At 42.3% G+C, this 27,877-nt stretch overlaps 1 protein-coding gene across 5 annotated transcripts in view; it reads right to left on the minus strand.

The window, feature by feature from the left end:
- Window positions 1–6,681: 6,681 nt before the first annotated feature.
- acsl3a (acyl-CoA synthetase long chain family member 3a) overlaps window positions 6,682–27,877 on the minus strand; it is a 145,646-nt gene continuing 124,450 nt past the window's right edge. For all 5 annotated transcript variants that reach the window (XM_085990481.1, XM_085990479.1, XM_085990480.1 and 2 more), the window contains 4 exons: window positions 26,861–27,052; window positions 21,260–21,374; window positions 19,732–19,889; window positions 6,682–9,523 (listed from right to left, as the gene is read on the minus strand). In XM_085990481.1, the coding sequence (XP_085846607.1) occupies window positions 9,366–9,523; window positions 19,732–19,889; window positions 21,260–21,374; window positions 26,861–27,052 (623 nt within the window). In that variant the 3' untranslated portion in view covers window positions 6,682–9,365. The remainder of the gene's footprint in view (window positions 9,524–19,731; window positions 19,890–21,259; window positions 21,375–26,860; window positions 27,053–27,877) is intronic.

Here is a 27,877-nt window from a genome sequence, read left to right on the forward strand (position 1 = left end):
AGCTAAGATCCCCCATCCCCGAACCATTCTGGTGTGCAGACAAGTGCAAAGGGAATGCACAGGAGGCTTCAGCCTGTCTCCCTGACCGCACCCTGGGAGAGTGGTCCAGCTGGAGAAGCTGATAGAGACCGCGAGGGGTGGGGCATGGAAGGATTTGAACACCAGAATGAGAATGTTAAGTTTAAGGTGTTGGGGGACTGGGAGTCAAGTTATGTCAGCGTGCACATGGGTGAGTGGGATTTAGAGCAGGATGGGATATGGGCGGCAATGTTTTGGGTGATCTGAAGTTTATGGAGACTGGGAGGCTTGTCAGGAGAGCACTGGAATAGTTAAGTCCGGTTGTCACAAAGGCATGGATGAGGGGATAATGCTCAGGATTGGGAACTCTGGCTGACTTTCCCCAAAACGATAGGGAGTATAAATGAAATAATACGGATAGATTGAAAAGTAATATAGAAATAAAGTATGTGATACTGCAAAAGATGGCAGGTAACAATCTGTAGAATCCATTGAACTTATAAGTTGGACCCAACAGTTACTGTATCAGATATATGTGAACAATACGAGATTGCAATTCAACTTTATAAGCGTTTTTCTAATTAACTTTAATATTTTACGCTAATTTACAGCCAATGGACAGAATTAACACGAATACACACTTTTGTTATTATCCCCCTCTCTCGTGTGGAGGGGGAAAGTAAATATACTGGGGTCGATTTTCCTTAAGCTGTCGGGAAGGAGGCGGGACTACGACTTTCAGGTTTTAGTCCCGCCTACATCGACGTCCGGCCAATCGACGCGATTTTCCCTTGATTGACCTTGTTGAGCCCGCCCAGCGGGTTCAGCAGGCCAATTAAGGGCCACCCGGCAACAGGTGATGTCACAGACTGAAATTTCATCTGTCAAGAGTTCTTGACAGATGAAATATCAGTGTTTCACAGCTGTTTGAAGCTGTCAAACACTGACAGTCTGACTTCTAACCTGAGTCCTTCTACGCAGACTCAGTTAGAACTGTCACCGGCACTGAAAGCTGTCACTTTTGACAGATCGCAGCCATTTTGCTTTCATTGGGCTGAGTGATGGACTCCCGAAACCTAGAGGATGAAAGGCTGTTAAGGTAAGTACAGGTAATTTAAACTTCTTTACACACTTTAGACACACCAAACACACTTACCTTTGCACTCATGCACCCATCACTCACCTGAACACCGACATCGGGACCCCACCAAGTCCTTCAGGCCCGCCTGCTCTAACCTGGCGTGGTTTGGAGCGGTCTGGAATCCCACAGGACACCCCTCAAAATAGGGATTAGGCTAAAAACTACCTGTTTACTGGCAGTTAATTGGCACTAATCCCTTCCCGCCTCCGGTCGGTGGGTCCCAGTGCTGGGCGGGTACCCGCCTCCTGTGAAACTTACTGGAGGCGGGTTTTGGGCGGGATGGTGTCGGGACCCCTGAATTCGGGATTCCCCCCCCCGGCGCCTGACGGCTCCAGGAAAATCTACCCCACTGAGTCGGGTTCTGTTGAAATAAACATCTAACTGAGTTGCAGGCATCCTTGCAAAAGTACAGGCAGTTTACAAAACTGAGCTTGGTCAGAGGGACTTTGGAACTGTTGATTGGTGGACACTGCTGCCAATGTTCTCCAGGTTTCAAGGATGTGTAAGGCTGGTCGGTTTTTTTTTCTAATAAGGTAAAACGAAGTCCCTGACGCACGTCTTTCTATTGTCTTGGAGCACAATACATTCCCCTATACAGCACTTTGCCAGACAACACATCACCTCTCACTGAACACCATGCGGAGAGTGTCTGCGGCCAGAGGGTGATTGCGCACTATCACATTCCCGCTTCCCAAAGACATGACTGTCTGGATTTACGAGAATCGTGAACAGTCATTTCCCCGAGCCCTACAGGGGCCGGGCCCCTCTCACCTCTGACAATCTTGGTGTACTTGTCACTTTGTTTGAAACACAGGAGATGGACTCCAGATGAACAGTTCACGCTGCAGGAAGACAGGCTGCACTCACTTCTTAAGAAACAGATGTAGATTGAAGCTCACATGCCTCGTACACACAAATGTGTCGGTGCCAAATAATCTCGAGGTCATCTCACCTCTCCAGCTTTACGGGGTTTAAGGATGACTACAACCGAAGAACATCTCATTTTTTCAATCTTAATTTTAAAGTTTAAAAAGACAAATACATCTTCTGATTAAGCCTCTGTGAAGCACCTTGGGAGATTTTTCTATGTTAAAGGTGCTATATAAATACAGGTCGTTGTTTCATGCTGACATTATCCTTGTATTATAGATGCACCCTTAAATTTAGTTGGCAGATGGAACTTGATGTAAACAGGTAATAAGTTACTAGTTTAGATATCATTTCTATTTCCCTACTTCCTTCCATTTTGTAAGTTCTCTTTCTCCCTGTTAAAGATTTCCTTCTGCTTCTCTTCCCACCAACCAGCTGGTGAACTGGTTCAAAGTACAGGAAGCAAATGTACCTTTCCAGCCATTTCGAGTGTTATATTTAAAGTGGATGTAACGACCATAAACATCGTAGACACCTACCTATGCTGTTCTAGAAGCAATTTTCGGCTGCAGAAAGAAAAATGCACACGGTAATTAAAACTTCTCTTCCCCTCCTTTTTCTGTTCACATTTCCCTTCCTCTTTTGCTTCTGAAGATGTTGACTCCTTGCTGGGATGTGACTATGGGTTCTGGGTGGCTTCTACTACTTCACCCAAGTGACTCTTCATGTGTGAGCAGAGACAATGAATGGCAGCAGGCTTTTTTGGCTGTGGAGGGAAGCATTACAACTGACCCAAATCATGTCCTCACCTGCTTGCACACATCTGCACTTCCAGCAAGGATCTCTGGGTAACAACTTGCAATTATATAGCACTATTAACATATCAAAAACATGTCCCAGGGTGTTTCACAGAGGCCAAAGGACAAAGAGGGGTAAGCAAAAGCTCGATTTTAAGGAGGGTCTTAAAGAAAGGGAGGTGAAGAGGCATAGAATTAATTTAAACATAGAAACATAGAGATAGGAACAGGAGTAGGCCATTCGGCCCTTCGAGCCTGCTCCGCCATTCAATGAGATCATGGCTGATCTTCATCTGAGATCTTAGCTGATCTTACCAGTTCAGTACCCCGTCCCCGCCTTTTCTCCGTAACCCTTAATCCCCTTAGCCTTCAGAAATATATCCAATTCTCTCTTGAAAATATTTATTGAATTAGCCTTCACAGCCCTCTGTGGCAGGGAATTCCACAGGCTCACCACTCTTTGAGTGAAGAAATTCTTCCTCATCTCTGTTTTAAATGATTTGCCCGCTATTTTTAGACTGTGGCCCCTGGTTCTGTGCTCCCCTGCCATTGGAAACATTCTCTCTGAATTCAGCCTGTCCAGGCCTGCCATAATTTTATATGTTTCGATGAGATCCCCTCTCAATCTTCTAAACTCCAGTGAGTACAAGCCCAAACTATTCAATCTCTCCTCGTAGGTCATTCCCGCCATTCCAGGTATCAGCCTGGTGAATCGCCGCTGCACTCTTTCCATGGCAAGAACATCCTTCCGCAGATGGGGCGACCAAAACTGTACACAATACTCCAGATGCGGTCTCACCAGCACCTTGTACAGCTGTAGTAAGGTATCCCTATTCCTATACTCGAACCCCCTTGATATGAAGGCCAACATACCATTTGCCTTCTTAATCGCCTGTTGCACCTGCATGCTCTCCTTCAGTGACTGGTGCACAAGAACACCCAGGTCCCTCTGCACTTCCCCATCTCCCAATCTATTGCCATTTAGATAATAATCTACCCTCCTGTTTTTACCCCCAAAGTGGATAACCTCGCATTTATCCACATTATAGTGCATCTGCCACGTATCCGCCCATTCCCCCAACCTGTCCAAATCGCACTGTAGCCTCCTGACATCCTCATCAGAGCCCACCCCTCCTCCTAGTTTAGTGTCGTCAGCGAATTTGGAAATATTGCATCCAATTCCCTGATCCAGATCATTTATATATATTGTGAACAGCTGGGGTCCCAGGACAGATCCTTGCGGCACCCCGCTGGTCACTGCCTGCCACTCCGAAAACGAGCCGTTTATTCCAACTCTCTGTTTTCTATCTGCCAGCCAGTTCTCTATCCACGTTAATACTTTGCCCCCAATCCCATGAGCCTTAATTTTGCATGATAATCTTTTGTGTGGAACCTTATCGAAGGCTTTCTGGAAGTCAAGGTACACCACATCCACTGGCTCTCCCCCATCTATTTTACCAGTTACTTCCTCAAAAAATTCCAGCAGATTAGTCAAACACGATTTACCCTTTGTAAATCCATGTTGACTCTGTCCGATCCTTTAGGGAGGGAATTCCAGAGCATAGCACTTAGGCTCTTGAAGACACTGCTGCCAATAATGGGGAGGAGAGAGGGAATACAGAAGATGTCAGAGTTGGAAGGGTGGCAAGTTTGGGCGGGGGTTTATAAGGCTGGAGGAGGTTACAGAGATATGGATGAGGTCATGAAGGATTTAAGCACATGGATGAGAATTTTTAATTTGAGGCCTTGGGGGACTAGGAAGCACTGTCGGCCAGTGAGGGGAAGAATGATCAGTAGTTGGTGTGGGATAGGGTACGGGAAGCAGAGTATTAGGTGAGCTGAATTTTATGGAGGGTGGAGGATGGGAGGTTGGCCAGGAGAGCACTGGAATAGTTGAGTCCAGAGGTCACAAAGGCAAGGATAAGGGAAAGGAATAATTATACAGCTTGTTTCATGACCTCAGGACATCCCATAGTGCTTTACAGTACTTTTTGAAATGTATTCACTGTTGTAATGTAGGGAAACATGGCAGTCAATTTGCACACAAGATTGCACAAACCAATGCAATAATGATGACAGCACCTCCGACAGTGCAGCACTCCCTCAGTACTGTACTGAAGTCAGCTCAGATTATGTGCTCACATCGCTGGAATGAGACTTGAACCCATGCCCTTCCGATTCAGAGGCAAGAGTGCTACCACTTAGCCAAAGCCAACATATAATGCTCAAGAGTAAATCATAATTAACCTTAATTGACTTTCCCCTCCAAAACCCAGGAGTGCAGAGGCCTATTATACTGTTGCTACCATCTGAGCACCATTGGCTGAGACCAGTTAACTCATTACAGTGATGGTCTTAAACCTGGGATTTTCTGGTCTCAGCTCAGCTGTTACTCGCTACCTTACTCCAGGGAGCTAACTCAGAAGCCAGTCTTGTAATTAAATTCTGTTAATTTGGTTATTTTGTCTGGAAAACTCCTCCAGGTGTCAGCGGATAGCAATGGGGTTCTGGAATATCTAAATGATCCATACCTCCTATCTTGTACTGCTGCGTAGTCTGTATAATCCTTCAGTTCTACCACAGGTGCTTTTAGATGCTATAAATGGGACTTGGTGCAGGATGGCATATGAGCAAAAGAATCTTGGATAAACTGGATTTTATGGAGTAAAGGCTGATGAGAGTTTTAAGGTAGTCAAATATTGGTGTGACAAAGGCAGGTATGAGGGTTTCAGTGATGGATGGGCTGAGGCAGGGCAGCATTGTAAAGATGGAAGCAAGCAGTCTTTGTGACGGAGATGATATAGGTTTGAAAGCTCCCCCTCCTTTAACCCCACCATTGGTGTCATAGCCTTCAACCACTTGGGTCCTAACCTCTGGAGATCCTTGGCTAAATCTTTGTGCATTCACTTTTATAAAGCTTCTCAAAATCCATGTGTTCAACCAAGCTTTTGTTCACCCCTAACCCTAACAATTCCTCATTTAGCTCAGCATCTATACTGCTGTAACCCACCTTGGGACATTTTTTGTTAAAGGCACTATATAAATGCAAGCCTTTGTTGATGTATAATGGCAGCATTACAGTAAAGCACTTTCACTTTTCATCTATACTACGGCTGTATCATCAGAACACAAGGTCCATTTAATATAGTTAAGTACACCATGGAGTACGTGATGTCAGCGGCATGGGAAGGGAGTTTATGGCAGGTGCTAAAGACAATACCATTGGTCTTCCCGGGGTTGAAGAAGGTAAGGCACATCCAAGGCTGCATTTCATATAAGCAGGCAGATAGCGCGGAGGCAGTCAATGGGCCAAGAAAGGTAGAGTGTCAGTGACATACATGTCAAAGCTGATCCTATGCTTGAGGAGGATGTTGCCAAGCGGCAGCATCTACCAGAGGAAGAGGATGGGGCCAAGAATAGATTCTTTGGAGGGGGGGGGGGGGGGGGTACTCGAGAAGTGATAAGTGTGGGGGTGGGAAGAAAAGCCATTGCTATATTTGCATAGATAGGAATTAAACCATGCGATGGCATTGTTGGGGCCTTTAGAACATGGCATAATTAGTAGAAGATGATGAAGGGTCTCTCCTTTGCATCAACAGTGCTTCTCTTTAGTTTTCCATATGTATTGGCATTCTGTATCTAAATTTCAATGGCAGGCCTGCATATTCTGGGCACTTGAATTATGGAAATATATCACAACCCGAAGAGCTCTTATAAATATAGACTCTCAGTAGCGGTGATTTATTTTAAAATGCAAGCTATTTAATGCTCAAACAGTTGCAGGTCTAGAATTACATCATAATAAAGTCAGAATTTCACCAACACACAAAAATTAGGGGAATACTTAAACAAAAATGGAAATCACAAATTACAGTTTTATTTTGCAACTGAAAACATATCCAAATACAAATAAATAATTGAATACATTTTGTAATGGCGGTTCATACAGATCTTCGCAGGAGGTCCAAAGAAAATTCCAGACTTTTGCTTTAAAATTCATTACATTAAATATTGAATTAAGATTACTGTACAGTTGACTATTCAAAAGAAACTTTCACCAAATTTACAGTCCTATAGGTATTTACAGATAGAAATGGACCATTAAATACCAACAAGATTTAATGTAGATGCCACACCAGAATTCCTTAAAATAAACAGTAGTCAAAATACATAGAGTAGAGCAAACTTTTACCATCCAAGTCAGTTTTATACACGTGTATGCACCTTTCTTGTATGTACATTTTAACCTTCCTTTCCCCTTCATCACAAGCTGACATTTAGAAAGTTTTTCTAATAGCCATGCACAAAACATAACAAATGCTCAAATTATTCACATGAAACGAACAAGTTCAAATGCATCCCCGCAGAATCAGACACCATGAAAATGAGTAACTTACAACTGTGTTTGCCATTACTGAGCTACTGAACCAATGCCCTCAGGACATGAAGTAACAACTTGGATTTACTTTCAAAAGCTGTTGTCATCCCCCTCTCAAAGTATCAGTGTGAACATGATTGCTTCTGTTGTTTAAAAACGTTCACAAATTATTTTCACAAATCAATTTACATGCATACCAAATACTAACCATTTTACTATTACAAGTACTAATAGTATATTTGGTGCAAACATACTTGTCAGTTATGAAGTTATAACTGATTTGCTAGTAGTAGAAAATTAACTGAAGAAAGCAGTATTCTTGGCAGTAAACAATATCTGAGAACCAAGAGGACAACCATCAGCGATCAGCTGAAGGGTTTCAATTTGTGCATTATTTTCAATATTCTGTCTTTCTGAAAATGTATTTTCCACTGTAAAAGTAGCTGTCTATACCATATCTGTAAACTTTAAAGAAATTTTAGAGCTGGTATTAGGTTTATCGTTTGTACAGGTCAAAAGCACTAAAATGGTGCATTCTGGAAAAAAGGTACAATACATCCCAGATATTTCATTAACCACTGTCTAATGTACATTGATAAATGTGCATGTTTTAGCATGTCCATTTTTAAAGCTGTAATATCCCATAGTTCTGCAATCAAAAGATAAAGGTGAAATGCTCAGGAAAAACAAGCATCTTTTCTGGCTGTTTCCCATAATGTATGAGCTTGCCTAAGCAATCCCCTGAATTCCACTTTTATCCCTTTGGCTCTTGCCAATCACAAAACAAAGGCCCGGAGCAAAGCAGAGTGTAGAAATCAGAACACAAATTTCTATTTTGAATATTCTGGATAGTGGAAGGAAGACCATTTGGAACGCTTCAGTAACTTGGAGGGAACATTAGCTTGACCTATGGTGCAAACATTTCCTTACAAATCAATGACAATCACACTGCAACAACTGTTTTTTGAATCTGTTCGTATAATATGGATTTTTTACACCCTCAATTGACAATATGAATTTCTAAACAATGCAGTTCCATTGTTGTGTTTTGTTACATTCAGACACACAAGCTTGGCTAAGGTGCAAAACTATCAGCCATTTCAGAAACCGTTCAACAGCAGTCTTACACATACAGCAGTTTTCTGCTTATTTCTTCATTAACTCTACCACCAATCTACTAATAGAACAAATACAATGCACAAAAAGATAAAAACAGGTTTAAATGTATGTGATTTATAAACTTTCTTCCATGTGTGATATACCTCAGTGCTAATTAAGTTTTTCCTCAAGACCATTTTATCCCCATTCTTTCCTGAAGACATTGACTACTTGCAGGGCTATGATTCCACAAGTGCTCGACAAATCCTGGTTTCTTACCCAAGTGGCCACAATCCATGTGTGAAACTTGGCAGAGAGTGTAGACAGGCTGTTTGAACAGGGATAGGGGGCATCATAGACAAGCTCAATCCTGTCCTCAGCCGACATCCACATATGAACATTTTCAGGGTTACTAGATAGCCATCAGGGGCTGCAGCCATGGTCGATTTTTCATTCCCAATTTAAGTGCCCGCACCACTACTCTGGATGAGATCAATTAACTCATCACAGGCCGGGGATTGAACCGGGGACCTTGCTGGTCTTTATGGCTCAACTAATCACTGGATAAATTGGTTGAACCATTAGAGAAGACACCTGCCAATGAAATTCAAACCTCTTGGATTGAACAAGCCCTGCACAGATCAAAACATGACTAATTTAAACATTGCACAAATGTATAATAAATAAACTACTGTTTCCACAATCGTGTGACAACAGCACTGTGTATTAGAGGCTCATGACATCATGTAGTTATGTATAATTAATTTGTTCTTCTAGTTCATTTGTTGAATAACATTTATTTATAAATAAAAACCAAAAAGAAACAAGTTACTTTTGCTTCAAATGGTTTAGTAATCCTGACCTGGATAAATGTTAATACCTACAATTAAAGAATATTCAGTTTCTGGTACAGGGTAACTTTGTTTTATACTGTGATGCTTTCGTTCAGATTAATTAATCCTATGGTATTAGATTTGAAAAACATTGCTGTATGTTTTGGTCTCAGTTGTAATTATGGTTCGAGTTCATTCCTATTTAAATGGGGCGGGGTAGAATGCAGGTATTATTTTCCTCCGTACATTCGTTCAATGTCCGCTTGGTAGTGGGTCTTGAGTTCCTTCCGTTTCAATTTGAAGGCATCAGTGACCAGGCCCATCTCCGGAGTCCAGGGCTCAGGACTCAGTCGAACTTTCAATGGAATTTCAAACTTCTCCAATCTTGCTGCAAACACAAACAAAACAAGCAGTTAATATATAAGAAAAGGAATGGATATAGATTTGAATGCATTTATTAGTTACATAGAATAACGTAGGAATTCCAACACAGAAACAGGAGCCGCTTGACCCAACTGGCCCGTGTTGGTATTTATCCTCCATGTGAGTGGTCCCAATTCCATGTGCCCACTTGTTTTTTTTGTTCCCATATCCCTTTAATCCTCTTTTTTTCAACCACCTATCTAACCTATCCTTAAATGTTGGCACTGGTAGTGCATTCCACAGCCTCACAACACTTTGTGTGAAGTTAGAATACAGTTTATACATTTAATCAACCTTCAGTTGTGCCTTACAAAAAAACCAATTTATGCTTTCCACCATATATCATTTCCCAATCAAGATGAGAACATCTCTTGCTCCCAGGCGGTTGCCATTTTTCAGCTAAGAAGTGATCAGAGTAAGACAGTTTGACTCAAACTCAGACTTCCCCATCAAGATATCATTAATAATCAGAGACAAGAGAGATCACTAATTGCCATGGATCTTATAAAATTCCACTTTTTGCAAAACAATCACAACTTTCAGAAATCAGATTTGCAGTACTCAAGATACAGGGATTACATTTTATTTACTTTCAACAGTACTATTCATCAAGAAACACCCATTCGAAGCACTCATTGACTAAATGGCTTTCAAAGTAAACTTCATGGACAGGATAAATATTGAAAGTTAACTGTGCTGCAGGCCTGGAGTGATACCAGAAAACAAAATCAATAAACATCTTTCACATTCCCACAAGTAGCATTTAAGTTTTAAACATTAAAGAAAATATATATACTAACAAAATGACTGCCAGCATACACAAAATGGCATCTGTAGTAAGAATTTATAAAGTAAGCAGCTTTTTTTTTTTCATCTTTGCTATTTTCAGGCCGAGATTTTCCTCTGTGGTGGGCCTTCCACTGGAAGTGTACTGGAGCAGAACACCCAACTACTAGTGTGGCACCTCTCAATTTTGCAGGGTCAGGCTGATGAAAAATATTCACAGTAAGCCCCCAGCACTATTAATCTTCCTTTTTGGAAGCCCACCTCTGGGTCATGGAGCGAAGAAAACACTTGCAACCAGTGATGCCCACAGAAGAAAATATATATAATTTAAACTTTTCACGTCAGCTACTACATTACACCAAAAATCATGAACCCCCCTTTTCAATGTTTTATAATAGTTGCCACAATATGCAAAGTAACTAGATACTAGTTACCTGCCTTTACTTTGCAATGATTAGTCAACTTGAAGCCTGAAAATGTTAATTTGTCATTCTTTTACTTCTGACTCAAAGGCGTATTTACCACTTGAAAGTGGGATATTTTTTATATTTTTATGAAACATGAGAAGCCATAATTTGCTGCAGCAGGGCATCTAACTACTTGAGAGAGAAAAAAAAGACAAAGAGGAAAAAAATTACTAAGTTTTTTTTTAAGTTGACATTTTTAAAATCTCCACCAATTAATACCTGAAGGAATGAAACTCCACACTTGTAATTGTTAATTTTCAGTGCCAGAGGGGTTCATCGGCAGTAATTAATACTTATCACGTCATGGAAAGGGTACTTAGACTGAAATGGACAAGACTTCAACTTTCTGTGGTGAGTTTAGTTCATATCTATCGGGACAAGTACAACAACTTCAGGCCGTTCAATGCATTTCAATGGTGAGGCAGACAGCGAGATGCCGTTTCCGCAAAGCTAACTGTGGACAGCAATTTTTGGATATTTGAGTTTAACCGCGCACCTGCCCCTCGCATGAAGTTGCTGTAGCATTTGTGCATAAATAATGGCGAGGGCCATTAGCCTCACCATTATTTTGACAGTAAATTATGACCCAGAAATTGTAAATTTAAAAACGTAGTGATACGTCTGTTAAGTCTGTGTGTTATATTGAGAATTACTACACAGACCACAAGAGTAAACTTTAACAGGTCTTTACTAGTCGAAGGTCAGGGCGGAACTGCCCAATAAATCATTACACAGCACTTATATACCGGTGTGGTCACCACCGGTATTACAGTATACAGCAGCCAAGATAAAGTACAGGTAGACTACCCTTTATCCGGACTTCCGAAAACCGAAACCCTCTAAAAACCGAAGGTTTTTTCGGTCAGCGTAAGTCGTGCGCACGACATGACCAGAGTGGCGCACGACTTACAGGCCTAGCCGGATAAGGGATAGTGTAGCATTTTTCCACACTTCTGAGAACCGAAATCGCTCAGCGTAAGTGTACCAGCCTTTTTCCTTACAAATAAACTATACTACAGTATTTATCCCTGTAACTACAGTATTTATAGTCGTTATTTATCCCACCCTTTCGGATAAGGGATATTGTATCCTTTATCCGCACCCCCGAAAACCGAATTACCTCTGAAAACCGAAGTGTTTTCGCGCACCTTCTGAAATCCGAAATTTTCCTAAAACCGAAACACGGCTGGTCCTGAGGTTTTCGGATAAAGGATAGTCTACCTGTAGTGCAACTCTTAAAATGGTTCTCTTAAAGGTGGAACGGTTACATACACCACAATCCTCCCTTTTTAGCTTAATATATATTCCCCATTAACATAAAATAACATATATACACAACTTCATGTACAACAGTTCACAGATTCAGTCTCTCTGGAGGCTTCCTGACTCGGTCCGGATAACGCCTCGGTGGTGTAGTAGTTTTCGGTGGTGTAGTAGGTTCTTTTGGCAAGGTCGATTCGGCTTGAATGCCAGTGTCGGGTTCACCTGATTCCAGTATCACCGGATCGGAGGTAGATACTATGGGTATCTCTGCTTCATCATTAGGCGTATAGAGTTGTGGAGTAGGTTGTCCCTTTTCGGATGACTCTATGATCTGGTCAACATGGCGCCTTATTATGCTTTCACCAATGTCCACGGTATACATCAGCGGTCCTAGTCGTGTGCAAATAGTTCCAGGCTGCCATTTCTCGGTACGGTAGTCCCGTGCCAAAACTTGTTGACTTATCTGGAAGGTTCTAGTTGGCCTTTCACTCATGCCTTGAAATTGCCGGTTCTCCACGTCCCTTCTGATGTTTGGCTTGATCAAATCCAGCCGGCATCTTAGTCTTCTATTGAAAAACATCATGGCGGGAGTTTGGTTTGTAACCGCATGTGTTGCATTCCTGTACGCCAACAAGAAGTTATCTACCTTATGTTGTAGATTTATGTCTTCATTACCCATGGCCTTTATGGCCTTCTTGAAGGCCTGGACAAACCTTTCAGCTAATCCATTGGTGGCGGGATGGTATGGGGCGGACGTGTAGTGCTTAACCCCATTGTTTTTTAAGAACTTCCTGAATTCTTCAGACACAAATTGCGGTCCATTATCAGAACAGATCTGTTCCGGCAGCCCATTCCTGGCAAATATGGTCCTTAATACTGTGATGGTTTTTTCCGTGGTGGTGGAGGACATCTTTATTACCTCCGGCCACTTGGAGTGTGCATCCACCACGATTAAGAACATTGAGTCCATAAATGGACCAGCAAAGTCGATATGTACCCTTTGCCATGGAGATGAGGGCCACTCCCATGGATGTAGAGGGGCTTGTGGTGGGGCGTTTTGGACCTTCTGGCATCCTAGACAGCTCTTGGTCATTTCTTCGATGTCTCCATCGATACCTGGCCACCACACAAACGCTCTGGCTAGGTTCTTCATTTTTACTCCACCCAGATGCCCCTCGTGAAGCTCCTTTAGCACTTTATGCTGGAGTTTGGGTGGAATCACCACTCTGGATCCACACATCAAAGTTCCTCGGCACACCGACAGCTGCTCTCTTCTTTGCGAGAATGCTGGCAACAGTGGTTCGGCATGTGCTGGCCATCCCTTCACCGTTAAATCGTAGACTCGTGAGAGAGTCGGGTCATTTCTCGTTTCCTTTTCGATGGTAGAATTTGTTACTGGTAGACATTCCACTATGGTTGAGTGGAACATCTCCACTGGGTCCACTGTAGGCGCCTCTTCTACCGTTGGCAGCGGTAGGCGCGATAAACCGTCAGCATTCCCAAGCTGTTTTGATCCTTTGTATTCTATGTCATATTGGTGTGCCCCTAGGAAAAGGGACCACCTCTGTAGCCTTTGCGCTGTCATAATGGAAACGCCCTTTTTAGGGTTGAATATGGATACCAACGGCTGGTGGTCTGTCAGCAGTGTAAACTTCTGGCCCTGCAGGTAATGGTTAAACTTCTTTACTCCCCACACCAGGCTGAGAGCCTCCCCATCTATCTGAGCATAGTTGCGCTCAGCGGAGGTCAATGATCTGGATGCAAATGCGACTGGCCTTTCCGAGCCATTTGGCAACTTGTGTGAGAGTACTGCTCCAATACCATAAGGAGAAGCATCACAAGCTAAACGGATAGGTAGCGTTGGGTTGAAGTGAGCCAACACTTCCTCTGAGGTGATCAATGCCTTGCTTTTGCGAAAGGCCTTCTTACAGTCCTCGCTCCACTTCCATGGTACTTCTTTCTGCAAAAGAGCATTCAGCGGGTGCAGCACCGTGGATAGATTTGGCAGAAACTTATGGTAATAGTTAATCAACCCTAGGAACGACCTCAACTGGGATACATTTTCCGGAGCGGGAGCCTTCACAACAGCTTCGATCTTGTCAGGTGACTTGTGCAGCCCCTCCTGGTCAATGACATGACCACAGTACGAGATCCGTTTCTGAAAGAACTCACATTTCTGGCGATTAACTCGAAGGCCATATTCCTTCAACCTGGTGAGCACCAGTTTCAAATTTGCAAGGTGTTCCTCATCGTCATCTCCTGTAATCAGGATATCGTCCAAGTAACATTGAGTGCTTGGAATTCCCTGTAATACCTGCTCCATGGCCCTCTGCCAAATTGCTGGAGCCGAAGCCACTCCAAAAACCAGTCTATTATATCGATACAAGCCTCTGTATCAGCAGATTTTGAGCTGGAAGTAAATGGTGTATTTAGCTTGAGGCAATGGCTGCCACATCCCTGAGATGAAAACGATTAGTCCCGCCCCCACACACACACACACACACCGATTGGCCAACCATCAGGGGACTGTACTGTAGGATTGGTCAATCGTGACGGCACAGGATTGGTCGAACCTTGACGTCAGTCAATCAATGCTAAGTAGCAGATAATGAGTTTAATTTTGAAGGTTTTTTGCATAAGTCGCGAACAATTTTCGTCCGGCCGAAAAATAAATACGCTTACGACCGTCCCGGAACCGTAAGCTTTCTTCGGAGGTAACGCACGCGTAGGTACGCTCTATAACTTTCGAGCGCATAGCCGGACAGACGCACACCCGAGGACAGACAGACAGATAGACAGACAGACACACAGATTTGTTTATATATATATATATATAATATATATATATATATATAGATATAGATTAGTAACGACAAACTAAAAAAACACATTTATTGTTCTGTGGAGATAGAAGGCATGAGGGAACATTTCAAGGAAGAGGTTAGTGCATTGTTACACAGTTTCTAGTTGCTGCCTCCAGTGAACCATTCTGGGGTATGAGAACCAGTTGGCTGGGGAATGGTGCCATTCCACAATGGGCCTTTAATAAAATACCGTTAACAGCCTAATTAGCAATCACTGCCAGTTTGAGGTAGTTATTCCAGATTTTACAGCATTTCAGCAATTAAAGCTTAAAAAAATTCCAATAGGACTAATTTGAAGAAATGACTTGCATTATATTGCATTAAGAGGACACCCCAAAGCACTTTACATCCAATGAATTAGTTTTGAAGTGCACTCACTTTTGCTATATAGACAAACATATCAGTTAAGTCCACAAAGATATGAAATAATTGATCAGCTAATCTGTTTTTGGTACTGTTGGTTGAGGGAAGAATATTGGCCAGAACATGAAGAACTCCCTGCTCTTCAGATAATTTAACATTTCATCCAAAAGAGGGCACCGCTGACAATGCAGCATCAATACCTCACTGATGTATTAGTCCAGATTATATGCTCAAATCTCCAGTGGGCCTAGAGCCCACAGCCACCTGACTCCGAGGGAAAAGTGCCATCAACTGAGCCAAATTAACACTCTCTTTGAACATGTACAGTGTTATCTACAATTGTGTTACCAAATAATGCAGTATTTTTTTTTTTCATTTTATGGGATGTGGGCATCGCTGGCAAGGCCAGCATTTATTGCCCATCCCTAAATCTTTGTATCACTGAATCTTATTGTTCCTGTGTTAGTTTATGAGGAAATTATTCCCTAAAATCTGTAAGATAGTCAACAATTTTTTTTACTATGTTCTGACATATCCATGAGTGGTGGATCATTAATTTGTAAGATTTTGAATCTTCAAGTACTTCTGGAATACGCTCTATGGAAATGCATTGGTCAAGATTTGATTGTGTGTGGAGGTGCTGAGTCAATTATTTATTGTGGACAGAACCCATATTTTAAAATAATTCAGACCTTCATTTCCCCATTCTCTCCAAATGAACATTCATATGCAAGTTCAGCATATTTTTCCCCAATTCAATTTGCCATATTTTCTAGGCACTGAAACCATTTGACATGTTCATATGATGGAAAATGTGATGTGCTTATTTTGAAAGCTCTAAAGTGCTTTTAGTAACCTATGGGTAAAAATCACAGCTTCCTTTTCCAATGGTTCACTTATCAATTACCCATATTATGAGTCAACTAACTACAATTGTGCTCTGATGTTGATAAACTTTTCTTTTTGTTACTGACAGAGTGGGGGAAGGGTGTAGCAGAACTAGATTTTTACTACCTGACAAGCTTTTGAAGTGCAACTTCACAGTCCAGTAGTTAGTTATGTGCAGCATACTACATTTAGTAGTGTGCAGAGCAAAATTAGAAAGGCATATTTGATGGACTACAAATCTCCAACTGAATACTGGCTTTTCCCTACAAGAATGCTTTGTGGCAACAAACCTAGTAGCAAATGTCATATCCAATGGCATTTTCTGGATCATGGGGTATACAAAGCACCTCAACTTCAATCTTAGAAAAGTTTGCATTTTTCCACCTCCTGTGGTCTCTACGTGAGATTGCCAACTGAATGTCAATTGGTACTAAACACCTCAGTATGCCGTAATTCACCCCAATGTTTGAATAAATGGCATAACGGCACAGAAAGAGGCCATTCGGCCCATTGAGTCCGTGCCGACTCTCTATAGAGCAATACAGTCAGTCCCATTCCCCCGCTCTATCCCTGTAGCCCTGCAAGTTTATTTCCCAGAAGTGCCTATCCAGTCTCCCCTTGAAAACATTGAGTGTCTCCGCTTCCACCACTTCAGTCGGCAGTGAATTCCAGGTCATCACCACTCGCTGCGTAAAAAAGTTTTTTCTCACATCCCCCCTGCATCTCTTGCCCAAAACCTTAAATCTGTGTCCCCTAGTCCTTGTACCATCAACTAGTGGGAACAGCCTTTCCCCATCCAGCCTATCTAAACCCGTCATAATCTTGTACACCTCTATCAAATCACCCCTCAACCGCCTTTGCTCTAATGAAAACAAATCCAGCTTCTCCAACCTGTCCTTGTAGCCAAGATCCCCCATTCCCAGAACCATTCTGGTAAATCTCCTCTGCACCTTTTCAAGGACATTCACATCCCTCCTAAAGTGTGGTGACCAGAACTGGACGCAATACTCCAGTTGTGGCCTAACCAGCGCTTTATAAAGGTTCAGCATAACTTCTCTACTTTTGTACTCAATACCTCTATTTATGAAACCCAAGATCTGTATGCTTTGTTAACCACTCTCTCAATGTGTCCTGCCACCTTCAGAGACCTATGCACATTAACTCCCAGGTTCCTCTGTCCCTGCACATTCTTTAAAACTGTGCCATTAAGTGTATATTGCCTCTCCCTGTTCCTTCTGCCAAAATGCATCACCTCACACTTCTCTGTATTAAATTCCATCTGCCACTTGTCTGCCCATTCTGCTAGCCTTTCTATGTCCTGTTGCAGTCGATTGGTATCGTCATCACTGTTTGCCACACCCCCAAGTTTGGTGTCATCAGCAAATTTAGAAATTCTACTCTGTATTCCAATATCCAGGTCATTTAGCAGTGGCCCTAGCACTGACCCTTGGGGAACACCACTGTCTACCATTCTCCAGTCTGAAGAACAGCCATTTACCACAACTCGCTGTTTTCTGTCCTTAAGCCAATTCCTTATCCAAGCTGCCACTAACCCACCTATTCCATGAGGCTTGATTTTGTTAACCAGCCTTCTATGTGGTACTTTATCAAACGCCTTCCGAAAATCCATGTAGACAACATCCATTACATTTCCTTCATCAATCCTCTCTGTTACCTCATCAAAAAATTCAATTAGATTAGTCAAACACGATCAGCCTTTTACAAATCCGTGTTGGCTCTCCTTAATTAGCTTAAACCTCTCCAAGTGCCCGCTAATTTTTTCCTTGATTATTGTTTCTAAAACTTTACCCACCACTGATGTTAAACTGACCAGCCTGTAGTTACAGGAAACTTTCAATTTACTGGCACCTAAATAACCGGAAATCTTGGTTAACCGGCAAAATTCAGGAGTAGGTTCAGGTAAGTTTTACTTCATATTCTACTTGCCTTCCTCGATCTGTTGCTGTGCAAGGGTGTGGCTGCAGCTGTTGCTAAGCTAGAGACGCTTGGAACTTGTGGCCATTGTTCTGAACCTGTTGCTAAGCAACAGGGTTTGTTGCTTTATACGGAGCTCTCAGCTCTCTGTATCTTTTACTATAGCTTTCGGTTATCCGGAATTTTTGATGAACCGGCACCACGTCGGTGCCGGATAAAAAAAAGTTTCCTGTACTAGGATTGTCCTTACACCTTTTCTTGAACAATGGTGTCACATTTGCCACTTTCCAATCCTCAGGCACCTCTTCCGCATCTAGGGAAGATTGGAAAATTATGGCAAGCCCTTCCGCTATCTCCTCCCCCAATTCCCTTAGCAACCTGGGATGCAAGCCATCTGGACCAGGCGACTTGTCCACTCTATGCATACCCAGCCTTTCTAGTACATCCTATCAATTTTCACCCGTTCCATTGCTTCTACCAATATTTTTTGTCAGCATCCACCTCCTTAGTAAACATCGATACAAAGTACTCATTGAGTATTCTAGCCTTACCCTGTGCCTCTAAGCATATATCACCTTCTTTGTCTCTAATAGGCCCCACCCTGCCTCTTACTGTTTACATGCCGGTAGAAGATTTTTGGGTTCCCTTTTATATTAACCGCCATTCTACTCTCATATTCTCTCTTTGCCAATCTTATTTTCATCTTCACATGCCCTCTCAACTTATTGTATTTGGTCTGGCTCTCCCTTGAAGAATTCACCTGACATGCATCATACACCCTCTTTTTCTGTTTCATCATCTTCTCTATCTCCCTAGTCATCCAAGGAGCCCTTGCTTTGGTTCCCTTACCCTTCTCTCTTGTTGGAATGTAACTAGCCTGTACTTGGAACATCTCCTCCTTAAAGATCACCCATTGTTCCGTTACAGTTTTTCCTGTCAGTCTTTGGTTCCATTTTACCCCGGCTAGATCCTTTCGCATCCCATTGAAGTTAGCCCTATTCCAGTTTAGAAGTTCCACTCTAGATTGTTCCTTGCTCCTCTCCATTGCTAATCTAAATCTTATGATACGATGATCACTTTTACTGATGTGCTTTGTATTTTAAAAAAAATCAAGTTGAAGACAACTATATGAATACCATATCACCATTCGTGTCTTCTGGAACTAGCCCACTCACTTAAATATTGTTTCACATTGTTGTCAGTTTCACACGCTGCTGTTTCTTGAAGTTTCTATTATCTTGAAAACTCTCTACATATGGTTCATCTTGAGTTAATGACCAAGAGCATTTGCTATTATCTAGTTGCCCTTACTGGTTTTGCCATCGCTTGTTTTTATCCCATATGTCTATTTTCTCCTCCATCTCTGTAGGAAAACATCAGAGTTCTGTTTGACAGAAGTCCCTGACAGATTGGCCGAGATCCTGAGCCCATTGAATGACAGACCTGAACCCACATCTACTACTTTTGAACTATAAGGGCCATATCAGTTGAAGCTGTAGATAGCCCTTTAATCAAATCAGCCATTTTGTAACATTATCTTTGTTTATTAAAGATTACATTTGGATTCGAGTCTCCAATGGAGCAATCGGTTTTTTATTCAAGCTCACCTATTGCAGCAGCATCAGTAATTTCTCTCAGCACCTCTTTCTCCATTTCTGGGTGGTTGCAAATCTCAGTCCAGCTTCCTGCTATACCCTTCTGTTGCGCCAGAGCTATTAGTTGCTTCTGATTGGGCACCACAAAACAGATGACATAAGACTGGTCACTGAAAAACAAAAACAAAATAAATCCGTTAGTCATGCTGCAGTTGATAAACCTTTAAAATAAACAAATTTAAATTAAATTTGAACAAACTTTACATAAAATTTATCATTCAAAAAAAAAATGGATCTCACATTACCAGTAGTTTCTGAACATATTTTACACCACACACCTAAGAGAGGTGAAGATATTTTTCAACATTTCCAGAAGTGTAATTGATACTCTAATGGTGTAGTATGAATGGAAAGTGTTAAAAAAGATCTAAGGAAGGCAATTACATTAAAATAAAATTGAAGTAACACATTACCCCATAATGTGTTGTATCAGGGCATCTAACAGCATCTGCCGTTAGTTAGACTTGCCCTTGCACATTTAGGTTTTTTAAATTTTTGTGTGGCATGTTGCTGAAAGTGTGAGCCGATAGCGTCACAGTGAGGGAAACAGGGCATCTGGGACCCGAGTGAACAGAGCAAGCAACTGTATCTCCTTAACCAATCAGATTGAAGGATTGTGAAATAAACAGCACAAGGACTGAGAAGGAAGTGCACGTGTGGGTGAATTTAATGCCAAATCAGGTAAGAAGAGAAATAGAGGGAAAGAAAGACTGTATTAAGAGATAGAGGAAAAAAAAGACAGAAGTAAATAAAAAATGTAATTAAAAAAAAACTCCAACAATTAAAACATGAAGAATGAGACTTCACTCTTGAAATAGTTAATTTTCAATATCAGAGGGGTTGACTGGCAGTAATTAACACATTGCATCGTTAAAAGGGTACTTAAGACTTGAAATAACTTTCTGTGGCACATTTAGTTAATATCTACTGCACAAGTACAGCAACTTCACACTGTTGAATGCATTTCAATGGTGAAGCAGATGAGGAGATGGTGTTTTCACGAAGTTGAAACATCTGGGACAGCAACTTTAGGATTTCCGCATTTAACCTCATATCTGCCCTCGCCTGAAGTTGCTGTATCATTTGCCTCAATGTTATTTTGAAAGCAAATTATGGTCCAATATTGCCAGAGTTATGGAGATATGGGGCAGAATTCCTCGATTTTATGCCAAGAAAATGCTCAGTTCCTGCGTGCTAAATAGAGGAAAAAGGGACAGAGATCCGCAATGCTCCCTTAGTACTGCCCTGGGGTTTCCCGCGAGAGGAGCAAGGAACACTTGCACCTGGAGGAAAGTTGGCCCCATTAAATCATCTTTCAGTGAGACAAATAAATAGAATCAACTCACCAAAATCTGGCATCCACATAATTAGCTTAAATTTATTTTCTAAACCTATATTCGAAGATCATTTGGGGGAAAACCGCAATCTCAGCATGCTGAGAATTTTACACAGTAAGCAGTGCATTTTGCATAGTTCTTACCTGCTTGCATAGGCACAGATATTATCTATTATTGGGCTGTTCTTCAAAGCAGACTCCACCTTTCCCAGGGCAACATATTCCCCAGCCTGCAGCTTCACGAGATCTTTCTTACGATCTACAAAATATATCATTGCAGTTATAATAGCAATTCTTGAAGTAGAAACATTCTGCAACAAAAGTTCATTAACACAATCTTGATCAACATCTGGTTTTACCCAAATCCAACCTGTATAAAACAACTGGATCTTCTCTGAGAATATTTTAATTTAAAGCTTGAAATATAAAAAGCTTGAAAACTTTTGGCTTTAAATTGCTCACTCCCTTTAAAATGGTTTATTTAAATATGTTAGCACAATGTTAGCAACTCGCCAAAGGCTTTTTCGGCAGCACCTCCCAAACCTATGACCTCTACCTAGAAGGACAAGGGCAAGGCACATGGGAACACCATTACCTCGAAGTTCCCGTCCAAGTCACACACTATCTGGACTAGGAAATATATCGGCGTTCCTTCATCGTCGCTGGGTCAAAATCCTGGAACTCAATCCCCAACAGCACTGTGGGAGTACCTTCACCACACACCTTCTCAAGGGCAATTAGGGATGGGCAATAAATGCTAGAAGTGATTATTTGCATGATGTTTTTTTGACTCCCACTGCGCATCTGTTTGGTACTACGCAAGCGCATTTGATCCGGTCACGCATGCACAGTACAAAATATGCGGAAGCCGGAAGTGGGGCCGAACCACGTTGCTGAGCCTGGAGCTGCTGCCATTGCTGCTCGAGCCTGAGCCTGCTACTAGCGCTTTTGGGTTATCTTTCAAAAATTAATGACTATACTAAAGTAGTCTTCAGGACTTTTGCCTAGAATATCGTTATTATCCACACAAACATTTTTTCAGCCTTGAGAAAGAGAGGAGATTGGGAAGGGGGGGGGGGGGGGCAGGAAGAGGGAGGGGAGCGAGAGAGAGGGGAGAGAGAGGGGGGGGGGGGAAGAGGGAGGGAGGGAGGGAGGGAGGGAGAGAGAGAGAGAGAGAGAGAGAGAGGTGAGAGGGGGAGGAAGTCAGGAACTTGGGGCGGGGGGAGGGGTGTAATGAGCACGGAGGGCACAGTGGGGATGGGGAAGAACATGATCCAGGTCTAAAGGCAGGGTGGATGAGAGCAAGAACGTGATCCAGATAATAAGACGGATCTTGTTCTTCCAACCCCACCCCCGTTATGCCCGCACCACGTTCTCCCTCTCCTCCCCCTAGAGCCGATTGATTTCTCTGATAGCTGTCACTATTCATTTCATACCCAATAAATCCGTGACCCACGTACAATGCCCCATCTATTGGGGGGGGGGGGGGGGGGGAAGGGGGTAGGTCAGGAACTTGTTGGGAGGAGGTGGTCAAGAACCCCAGAGGGTCGGGAAGGGAGGTCAGAAACTTGGGTGGTGGGGGCAGGAACTTGTTTGGGAGGTGGGAGAAAGTCTTAACCTGCGAGGGTGAGCCCTGTCTGTTTCAAGTGAGCTCTTCTGTTTGGAGTAGGCAGTCAGAATGGCTCAAATTACACTTTGCAAAGTAACTGAATACGTAGCCAGGGAGGATCTAATGACACATTCCAGAGAAACTGCTGGGTGTGTCTTGTCCTCCAAGCGGGCCAATCAGCAATCAGGTCTCGTCATCCAAGGGGACCAATCAGAACTTGTGTTGCGAATAGACATGTCCATAAATGCTGGCCTTGCCAGCGACACCCACATCCCGTGAATGAATTAAAAAAATTAATATATCAGAAATTGATGAAAGGTAATTATTTTGCTTGCCATTAAATTAATGAATTTCATCACATTTGGCACTTTGATCTGCAGTGTGGTGTAATAGCAAATTTTGAGTCGGCATTGTTAGTATGCCATTGATATAGAAGTTGTCTGAATGTATTTTTTTAAATTCAGAATAAAGGGAGTGGTGAAGGATACATATAGGACTTTTAGACAGAGTGGTTCTGTGTAAGTTCTCAGGACAAAGTTTTGAACAGCTCAGCAGAATCGCTGATCCCTCATCTCTTGCTGCAAGGTGTTGAGCTAGCCAATCATCTGCTGCTTTCTCTCCTTCCCCTTGGTTTTCCTCGTCCAATGTGGGCTGCTGTTGCTGCTGGTCATACAGTCCGACACACAGTTCTGGATGAGCAGAAATTTTCTCCAATTAAATATTGGGAAGACCAAAGCCATTGTCTTCGGTCGCCGCCACAAACTCTGTTCCCTAGCCACTGACTTCATTCCTCTCCCGAACATCTGTCTGCGGCTGAACCACAACCTTGGTGTCATATTTGACCCTGAAATGAGCTTCCGAACACATATCCACAACATAACAAAGACCGCCTTTTTCCACCTCCGTAACATCACCCGTCTCCGCCCTTGCCTCAGCTCATCCGCGGCTGAAACTCTCAGCCATGCCTTTGTTACCTCTAGACTTGACTATTCCAATGCACTCCTGGCTGGCCTCCCACATTCTACCCTACGTAAACGTGAGATCATACAAAACTCTGCTGCCCGTGTCCTAACTCGCACCAAGTCCCGTTCGCCCATCACGCCTGTGCTCGCTGACCTACATTGGCTCCCGGTTAAGCAGCGCCTTGATTTCAAAATTCTCATCCTTGTTTTCAAATCTCTCCAGTCTCGCCCCTCCCTATCTCTAATTTCCTCCAGACCCACAACCCCGCCCCCAGGAGATATCCAATTCTGCCCTTTTGGGCATCCTGGATTATAAATCGCTCAACCTTTGGTGGCCGTGCCTAAGCTCAGGAAATCCCTGCCTAAACCTCCCCGCCTCGCTACCTCTTTCCTCCTTTAAGACACTCCTTAAAACCTACCTCTTTGACCAAGCTTTTGGTCACCTGCCCTAATTTCTCGTTATGTGTCAAATTTTTTCATCTTATAATACTCCTGTGAAGCACCTTGGGACGTTTTACTATGTTAAAGGCACTATATAAATACAAGTTGTTGTTGCTTTCTGCCTTTTCCAACTACAGGCCTCTATAATGCGGTATTCAATTCAGCATAGTGCAGCAATAGAGGACACTCTCCTGGGGGCATATTGTAGAGAGCCTCTCGACCGGTCAAGACACCTGAATCTCTGCTTCAGAATTCTTATGGAGTGTCCTATAATGATCCTGGTGCCCCCCACACCCACGCCAGCTTTGGTTGTATCTGTGTTGCTCGGGCCTGATGGGGTTGCATAGGGGTGTCATTAGCCACATCTGTAGGAGTTATCTCGTCCCCAACAGCCATCTTGTCATGTTCCTCACAGGATCGAATATTGGAATGATGGTAACCTCTCAGGAAAAAATGCATTGTGGCAGCTCCCTGGGTATCTTGCAGAGACCAGCATGATGGTGTTCCTGTGATCTGCTGCTAGTTGTATATCTATTTACATAGCTTTCTCGCTCATGTTCTGGTGCCACTGTGTGCAGTTAATGATGCCCTGCACATGAGGGAAGCTGGGCACTGCTGCAAAGTCCCAAGCTCTCTCCTGTTGATTGCGGAGATCAATGAGGAAGGTGGTGTACTGCTCTGCCTGGCAAGCAGAGCATCCACGACCTGCTTAATGCAGCTGTGTACTACAGACTAGGATATACGGTTGATGTCCCCTGTAGCAGCCCAAAAGTATCCAGTAGCAAAGAAATTCAGGGCTGTGGCACTGGGAAAACATGACCCCCTTGTCCAGCAGGCAGCGGCACCTGTTGCAGGAAGCTCCAGCCATCTGCAACAGCCTGCCGGGAGAAGCGTACTCTTCTCCTGCAGATAGGTCCAAGACGGTAACTCTTGGTCTGTACACCAAGTGTGCTGGGTATGGTCACCTGTGAGCAACCCCCTCACCTGTTGTCTTCGGAGGCCCAGCTGCTGCTAGTGGTGGTGATTGTGGAGGCTGCTAATCCTTCTCCGAGCTTTCCTCCATCAGAATAAAGTAGCGATGATTGCACCCATTATAAGCTTAGTAATAAGAAATCTTACTCCGGGTGTAAGGCCAAAAAAAAGTGTGAAAGTAAGTGTCATAGAAGTCGATGGAACGGAAAGTCAGTGCGGTGTATAACAGGCGGCTGATCCGATATTGTCTGTTATACACCCCCGCCAAAGTTAAAAGTTCTGCCCTGCATCAAGGACTGGTGTTGTAAGCAGAATATGCATTTGTGAATTCAAAGCACTCAGTTTTCTGGTCATTAAAAACTGATCTTGAACATTTTTTAATACTGTAACAGATGCTGGCTGAAGAAAAGGTTACCACGTTGCAAGAGCATGATTCTTTGAATGTACTAACCTCATTGTTACTAGTGAACCTAAGTATCTTAGGAGAAATAGCTCTAGTAACATCCTTAACATTATTTCAATATTTCTTGGCTAGCTTCTTCATTTTCAGAGACTGAGTGGGCTTGGGAACAGAACTGATTTAAGTACTTTGGAAACATTAGCATTAGCCAGGAGGAATTGGTTAATCTCTTTGCAACACTGGAGACTTTTTTTCCTCGGAACTTCCCTGGAGGTGTTGGCATAAGTTGCAGGAGGCAAATATGTGGTCAAACGGAATGCAGGCAGAAGGGTCGTGCCTGGCAGTCATAGGAATGGCCTTTCTGCATGTCATGCTTATGAGATGTGCTTCTCTCTTGTTTCAAATTCAAATATTGGAATTAAAATGTCAATGGAATTCTTTAAAACACATTCCTTATCTCTCAGATCCAAGACATATATAGCACTAGAAAAGTTTAGGTTAACAAGTGATTGATTCAAATGACAGGAGACAATGGACTGAATATGCTAGGTTGGGTTGGGACAAGATGGGAAGTCAAGTGGGTCCTGGTTGAAAGGTCAAGTTCTATGCCTCCTGTGACCTTTCACTTGATGCCTTATATAACCCCTGGTCTGTACAGAAAACAGGGGGGGAAATGGCTTTCTACTGAAAGGGAGTACAATATATAAATACTGCTAACAATGGGTAGCGTACACACTTCCAGTAAAGCATAATATTTTTCACTAAAACCATTTTATGGTAAAAGTTTAAGTTTAATAGAGAAGGATAATGAATTAGGAAATTTGGATAACAAATCAAGATTGAATTAACTACATTTTCATAAAATGTTTGCAGCAGATGCAAATTGCCCATTACGCTTTGAGACTGTGTGTTCAAGTAAAACAGCTGCTCCAGATGTTTGCTGACTGATTGTTTAGTAACATAGACACAGCACAGAAAGAAAGTTTGACTAATTCCTGGGGGCAAATCTGAGAAGTTAAACATATGGCAATGCTTTAGTAGGAGCACTTCAATTTCTCATAAGGGCACAAGGATTTATACTAGTCAAATTTAGCATTTTTAGTTGTTGAAAAACACATTTTCCCAAGATTATATTGACTTGTAATTGGCAGAAATCCAAAGGAAAAAAACAGACTTTAAGGGCATCCATAAAAAATACCTTTTAAACAGAGCTTAAAAATAACCTTTTCACATATAAGCTTCTTTAATTTAACCCATCAATAAAATTATGGGCCACTGTAACTCAGTAGTTTTATCTTCAACAGAAACATGATGACTGAAGTTTACATGCTATATTATCTATGAGCTCTTCAGACACTAACCAATGACTTTAAGGCATCCATCATCTTGAAATTCGCCTATATCTCCAGTACAAAACCATGCCTGTCCATCCTTATCCACAAAATAATCTTCAAGTGTTTTGGATTTATTCTTGAAGTATCCTAGGGTAACATTTGGGCCGCCAATAATAATTTCTCCTCTAGCATGTGGCTTGTCATAAACTGTATATCCACCTGGTCAATGAAAAAAAGTGTACAGACTTTACTCTCAAAAAATGCATGCAAATTCTAGGCAATTTACTCTGAAGTCTTTAATAATAAATCTAATATATGTCACTTTGGTCCCTCTGTATTACATAATCATGCCAGGTCTTACAATATCCAACACAGCTGATAATTTTATTTCATGCCATATTACAGAGGCGAATAATGGGAGCAAAAATATATTAGCCCGATTTTAACCCAACATGCCTGGCGAGAACGCCAGATTTACCTCCTACCGGAGCTTTGAGTGTTATATTGGACAAGATGTAAATTGGGCGTCCAACCCAAACACGCCCCATTCTCGCTGGGTGAGTTAGGTTAACATTGGGGCTAGAATATTTTGCTGCAGTCAGACAGACAGAAACCAACAGAACCCATTCATACGGAGGAGGATATTACTGGTACAAACCAGGTCACATTTAGGAAATAGTAACAGATACAACTACTGTCTTACTTTATTACTGCCATTCTTTTGATCAAATCCAGGGATCCTTTTTGCAAATACACTGACGAGTTTAATAAGTTTAGGAATAAATTCAAGTCTATACAAGGTACCCACTGACAGGCACTCATTTTGGAGAACTGCATACATACAAGATCTGGCATTTTAAAATCTATCAAGGTTACCCTTTTCTTATTTCCAGTCAGAAAAATGGAAGATGTGGAATTTTAATAAAACAGATGCAAAGTTGGGATATGAACAAAATTATTACAATTAAAACATTTGGTATCAGCTTCTCACTGAAGGCCATTAAAATTACTGATGGATACATTCTCAGCCTAGGCTATCTTGTC

The sequence above is a fragment of the Somniosus microcephalus genome, chromosome 6 (assembly GCF_052327205.1).
Source record: "Somniosus microcephalus isolate GS21.2 chromosome 6, FLI_Smic_1.0, whole genome shotgun sequence".
Classification (NCBI taxonomy): Eukaryota; Metazoa; Chordata; class Chondrichthyes; order Squaliformes; family Somniosidae; genus Somniosus; species Somniosus microcephalus.